Below are 6,969 nucleotides of genomic sequence, written 5' to 3' on the forward strand. Positions count from 1 at the left end.
TATATATCTTTTGTGACTGGGATCTCCCTCATGTCCACTAGTAAATCCCTACTTTTATCTTTAGTAGTTGGACAAGGGGTTCCTTAAGGGGGATGAAAGCACTCCAGGGCCTAAGTAAAATGGTACAACTATACAAGGGAATTTCTATTTTTTATTTTACTCCTTCAAATTTTTCTATATTTTTGTGTGTTTTATAATGTGCATAATATTTTAGTATGATAGCTCATGCATATAATTTATAAATAAATAAGGGAGTTAAACAACATAAAAGACAATTACACTCATGGACCTCACCAGATAGAATATACAGAAATTAAATTGACTACATCTCTGGAAAGAGACAGTAGAAAAACTCCATATCATCAGCCAAAACATGACCAGAGGCAGACTGTGGAACAGACTATGGTACTGCAAGATAGTGCGCTGGACTGAAAGATCAGTTTCAACAGCAAGTTCGGTGGTTCAAACTCACCAGCTGCTCCTTGGAAACGCTATGAGTTGAAACTGGTTCCATGGCACTTAACAACAGCAAAAAGTTCAGACTGAAGCTGAAGAAAATGCAAACAAGTCCACAAGAGCCAAAATATGACTTTGAACATAGCCCCCTAAATTAAGAGATCATCTCAACAATGGATACGATGAGTTAGGAAATAATGACCAAAGACCAGAAAAGTTGTGAGATGACATGAAGAACACCGTACAGGAAGGAAGCACAAGGTCATTAGGAAGACAAGAAAGAAGAAAATGACCAAAATGAATGTCAGAAGAGACTCTGAAACTTGCTCTCCAGTGTACAGATGCTAAAGCAAATGAAAGAAATCAGGAGGTAAAAGAGCTGAACAGAAAATCTCAAATGGAAGCTTGAGAAGACACAGCCAAATATTATAATAAAATGTGCAAAGAACTGGAGTTAGAAAACCAAAAAGGAAGATCATGCCCAGCAGTTCTCAAGCTGAGGAAACTGAAGAAAAATTTCAAGCCTCAACTTGCAATATTGAAGGATTCTATAGGCAAATTATTGAATAAAGCAGAAAACATCAAAAGAAGATGGAAGGAACACACAAAGTTACTGTACCAAAAGGAAATGGTCAATGTTCAACCATTTCAAAAGGTAGCATATGCTCAAGAGCCAATGATACTGAAGGAAGAAGTCCAAGATGCAATGAGGGCATTGGCACAGAACAAAGCTCTGAGACTGGATTGAATACAAATTGAAATCTCTCAATCAACTGATGCAGCACTGGAGGCACTCACTCATCTATGCCAAGAAATTTGGAAGACAGTTACCTGGCCAACTGATTGGAAGAGATCCATATTTGTGCTCATTCCCAAGAGATGTGACCCAATGGAATGTGGAAATCATCAGACAATATCATTAATACTCGATGCAAGTAAAATTTGATAAAGCTACTTCAAAAATGGCTGCAACAGTATATTGACTGTGAGCTGCCAGAGGTCCAGACCAGATTGAGATGGCGACCTGGAATGAGGGATACCATTACTGACCTCAGATGGATCTTGGCTGGAAGCAGAAAATACCAGAAAGATGTTTACTTGTGCTTTATTGACAATGCAAAATTGTGTGGATCATGATAAGCAATGGACAACATTGTGGAAAATGAGTATACCAGAACATTTAATTGTGCTGCTCATGAGGAACCTGTACATAGACTAAGATGTTAGCAGTCATTTGAACAGAACAAGAGGACACTGAATGGTTTAAAATAAGGAAAGGTATGTGCCAGGGTTATGTTCTTTTACCATACTTATTCAATCTGTATGCCTAGAAAATAATCCAAGAGACTGGATTATATGAAGAAGAATGTGCATCACCTGCGATATACAGATGATACAATCTTGCTTGCTAAAAAGAAAGAGGACTTAAAATACTGATGAAGATCAAAGACCACTGCACCTCAGTATAAAGAAAACAAAAATCCTCACCACTGGACCAATAAATAGCATCAAGCTAAATGGAAGAAAGATTGAAGTTGTCAAAGACTTCATTTTAATCGAATCAACCACCAACACTCATGGAAGCAGCAGTCAGGAAGTCAAATGCCATATTGTATTAAGCAAATCTTCTGCCCAAGACTTCTTCAGAGTGTTTTTAAGTAAAGATGTCAGTTGCAAGACTAAGGTGCACCTGACCCAAGACATAGTATTTTCAATAGCCTCATATGCATGTGAAAGTTGGACAGTGGATAAGGAAAACTAGAAGAATTGATGCATTTGATTTATGGTGTTGGAGGAGAATATTAAAAGTACCATGAAGACCCAAAAAATCTGTGTTGGAAAAAGTACAGCCAGAGTGTTTCTTGGAAGCCAGGATGACCAGACTTTGTTTCTCATGCATCAGATATATATATATTATCTGGAAGGACTAGTCCCTGGAGAAGGACATCATGCTTGGTAAATTGGAAGGTCATAGAAAAAGAAGCAAACCCCCAATGAGATGAATTGGCACAGTGGCAGCAGCAATAGGTTCAAGGGTAGCAACCATTGTGAGCATGGCCCAGGACTGGGCAGTGTTTCGTTCTGTTGTGCATAAGGTCACTATGAATCAGTACTGACTCAATGACACCTAACAACAACAAGGGAGTTTACACTCAACTTTTTTTGTTATACTAATGTTGATCAACACTCACGGAAGTAGCAGTCAAGAGATCAGACGACGTATTGCACTGGGCAAATCTGCTGCACAGGAACTTTTTAAAGTGTTGAAGAGCAGAGATGTCAGCTTGAGGACTAGGATGCGCCTGACCCAGGCCATTGTGTTTTCAATAGCCTCATATGGATGCGAAAGCTGGACAGTGAATAAGGAAGATCGTAGAAGAATTGATGCCTTTGAGTTGTGGTGTTGGAGGAGAATACTGAGGGTGCCATGGACTGCCAAAAGAACCAATAGATCTGTTTTGGAAGAGGTTCAGCCAGAGTGCTCCTTGGAGGCCAGGATGGCTAAGCTTCGTCTCTCCTACTTTGGACATATTGTCCGGAGGAAACAGTTGCTGGAGAAGGATGTCATGCTGGGTAGGGTGGAGGGTCAGAGAAGAAGAGGAAGACCCCCAACGAGATGGATCAGCCAGGTGGCATCATTGATGGCGTCAAGTGTGGCAGCGGTAGTGAGGTTGGCCCAGGATCGGACATTGTTTCGTTCTGCTGTGCATGGGGTCGCTATGAGTCGGTTCCGACTCGATGGCACATGACAACAACAACAACAATGTTGATCAAAAAAAATTGGAAATCCCCTAGATTAAACACCAGAAGACCAGAGAAACTTCTCTACACATTACTTCATCAGCTGATCAGATTGCTAAACTAATTTGTAATATTGAGGTCTTAGGAAGACTCTGAAATCCAATATCTGGAGCAACTAAGAATAGGAGTTGGCAGGCTGAATCTGTTATTTGTTGTTATTAAGTGCCCTCGAGTTGGTTCTGACTGATAGTGGCCCTGTATAAGGTTTCCAACGAGTGACTGGTGGGTTTGAACTGCCAACCTTGTGGTTAGCAGTCTAGTACTTGTCTTACAGCACCACAGCAGGACTCTGAGATAATGAACCATCAGAATTCACAGAGGCTTGAGAACCAGGAGGCAGGAAGAGGCAAGGTATATTCAACTGGAGGTGTGAGCAGGTATGAAAGAGGGACAGTCCTTACCACCACCAGGAAGCATGCTTCTGTCTCTCACTATGGCTGGAGACATGAAGATAGCAGTAGCTACTCCAGAATGCCTAACAGGGGGAAAGGAGCTGCCATCTGATTGTAGCTGAACCCAAGAAACTTGTCTTAAAGCTGCATAAGACACTGCTTTTACTTGGATTGTATGGTTATTTAGGGATGGTTGCAGAGATTCATTCATGATGGAGATTGCGGCAAGGCTTGTTACCAATGCAACCCTGTGACAGGTGGGAGCTAGAGAGTTCACATAACGCTAAAGAAAGGAGTAAAGCATCTGAGGTGAGGAGAGACTGTGATCCAGTGCCAAGCCCTGTGGTGCCCAAGAACCACTTTGGGATCATACACAATGACTTTAACAACCAGGAAGCAGCTCCATGATACAGGACCAGCATGGCATGGACAAGGAATGGGGTCTCAGTGGGCATGGGGTAAGAGCAAGGTTGCCATGAAGAGTAAAAAGAGGGTACAGAGAGCTCCCAAATGTGAACATGGCTAATTTGACAGGTTTAGTCTTAAAGGAAGGAGGATGAGTTCCCACCTCCACAATTCCTGGTTCCACTAAAGAATCAATGGAAGAATGTTGATGAGTCTTAGTTACCTAGTGCTGCTATAACAAAAGCAGCATAAATGGATGGCTTTAACAAACAGAAATCTGTTCTCTCACTGTTTAGGAGACTAGAAGTCTGAATACAGAGCACCAGCTCTGGAGAAAGGTCCTTTCCTCCTTTTAACATATGTAGGCCCAGCATTCCTTGGAGATCTCCATGTAGTTTGGTATCTTCTTCTGGATCTAGAAGCTTCAAAGTGCAGCAACCCCAGGTTCAAAGGACAAACTCCACTCCTGGTTTTCCTTTTTGGTAGTAGTAGGTCCCTCTGAGCTCTGCTTTCTTGTTTAATCACTTTTAGATCTCAAAAAGAGACTGACTCAAGATCTAACCTAAACCTGTGCAATGCAGCCAGCCTTATTACCATCATAGGAATGAGGATTTCCCACACATAGGATAATTACACCGTATCAGATCACATCATGAGGTGGTTACACTGTAATAGAGCTCATCATGGGAAATTACTCTGCCTTAACTGTTAAACCATAGAGAATTCCAGCCCAGTCAAGTTGACACAAAAACTTAACTATCACAATGAACATAATAGGATACTACAGAAGTTCCTGATATATATATATATATTTTTTTTTAAAAAGGTCAGAGAGAAAACAAGTATAAACCCTTTATATTTTGGAACTTCAATTAAGCCCTTAAGGGTGGGGTGGTAGGGCCTGGGAGGAGTGGAGGGAGGGGATGATAGAGCACAGGGTAGGCAGTAGACACAATTAAGCCCTTAATATTTTACCACCACCAGACTATAAACCTTTTGAGGGCTATGTTGTTGTTGTTATGTGCCATGGAGTCAGTTCCGACTCATAGCAACACTGTACAGGGTTTCCGAGGCTGTAAATCTTTACGGAAGCAGAAAGCCTCATCTTTCTCCTGTGGAACAGCTGGTAGTTTCGAACTGCTGACTTTGCAGTTTGCAGCCCGATTCGTAACCACTACGCTATAACTGGTACTACCTTGCATTTGTAAAGCATTTCCGTTTACTTACACATGTAATGCGCACACACCATTTCACGTATCCTTCCCCCAACCCAGTAAGGTAGATCTTTTTGTGCTCATTTTGCAGATGAAGAAGTAGAAGTTCCAAGTGATAAATTCATTTAGTCAGGCCGGCCCTTCTGCTGATGAGGAATCTGAAGCCCAGGTGGGGTTAATTGATTTACCAAAGACAAACTGCAGATACTCAAAAAGCCAGGTCCAAGGTCCAAGTCCAGGTCTCACAGAACTTCCATTGCCTCCCAATTCTCTATCCTTTCCTTACGCTTCCCTCCAAGCCCACCATAGTGCTTAAATCAGAGGTCAGCCAGGATGTAGAAAGCAGGCCCTGAGGAATGGCTAACCAACTTTATTGACCCTACCTTTCTACTCTAGGTTCTCCTAGATAGTTTGTTCTGACACTCTCTGTGTTTCTTTGCAGCATGCAAAAGGAAAGAGCAAGAACATGGGAAGGACAGAGGCAACACACCCAAAAAGCCCAGGTTGGTCTTCACAGATGTCCAGCGTCGAACTCTACATGCAATATTCAAGGAAAATAAGCGTCCATCCAAAGAATTACAAATCACCATTTCCCAGCAGCTGGGGTTGGAGCTGAGCACCGTCAGCAACTTCTTCATGAATGCTAGGAGGAGGAGTCTGGATAAGTGGCAAGACGAAGGCAGCTCCAATTCAGGCAACTCATCTTCTTCATCAAGCACTTGTACCAAAGCATGAAGGAATAACCACAAACTGAAATCTCGGTGGAAAAGCTTTAAATAAATTTTAAAAAAAAGTTTTTAAAGACCAGGACCTCAAGATAGCAGGTTTATACTTAGAAATATTTGAAGAAGAAAAAAAGTGTTATTTATAGTTCAAAGAAACCAAAGACTTTGCTCACCTGCATTCTGACTTTGTTCGGAGACACACACACTTCAGTGGGGCAATGACTTGGCAAGGAAATATCTGAGCGGGAAAACACCACTGGGTCTCACACCTTTGATCTATGATTATTCGCGCTGTGCTTGGCTGTTTAGTGGTTTGAAGCCATTGAGTGGACATCTTTTAAGATCAGACTTTCTCATCTGTTCCACCGCGCCATGAAGGTGTATGGTGTCTCAATACTGTGCATGCACGTGGACACACGTGTGCACATACACAAACACACACACACACACCACTACCACCACCACTACCACCACCACCAGTGGTTAGGGACTTAGGCAGGGCTGGTCTTCAAGAAGGGTTGTGCTGTAAGAGCGCAACCAACATAGTGTGGAGTTGTCTGAGTTCATTGGATTAGGAGTGTGATTTCACTCATCTAGCCTAGCGTTTGAACCTGCCAGGGCCTCAACCTACAGAAATGCAGATTCAAACCCAGCAAAGGAAATTTGAATGACACCTAAACCAGTGCATTCTCTTTGTTTGTTAAAGAATGTTCAGATATTTTTTAAAAAAAGAAATAAAGCAAGAGTCCATCCATTAAAAAAAAAAAAAAATCACCTAGGTACCAAAGAACACACTTGATGTTATAGTGCAGGTATTTTATTGCAATGATTTTAATAACCAAAGCTATTTTTACACAAAATACTATGTAAAGTTATACGTCTGAACTGATCTAGCTATATAATACACAGGACACATAGAATCATAACTATTATTTATGACTCTTGAGGCATTTGAAATATTCATTTTCAGAACTG

At 41.5% G+C, this 6,969-nt stretch overlaps 1 protein-coding gene across 1 annotated transcript in view; it reads left to right on the forward strand.

Annotated features, from left to right (window-relative positions):
- ONECUT1 (one cut homeobox 1) overlaps nucleotides 1–6,047 on the forward strand; it is a 56,930-nt gene extending 50,883 nt beyond the window's left edge. The window contains exon 2 of the mRNA XM_006831632.1: nucleotides 5,712–6,047. Coding sequence (XP_006831695.1) covers nucleotides 5,712–6,004 — 293 coding nt within the window. The 3' untranslated portion in view covers nucleotides 6,005–6,047. The remainder of the gene's footprint in view (nucleotides 1–5,711) is intronic.
- The last annotated feature ends 922 nt before the right edge of the window (nucleotides 6,048–6,969 follow it).

The sequence above is a fragment of the Chrysochloris asiatica genome, unplaced genomic scaffold (assembly GCF_000296735.1).
Source record: "Chrysochloris asiatica unplaced genomic scaffold, ChrAsi1.0 scaffold00004, whole genome shotgun sequence".
NCBI classification, from domain to species: Eukaryota; Metazoa; Chordata; class Mammalia; order Afrosoricida; family Chrysochloridae; genus Chrysochloris; species Chrysochloris asiatica.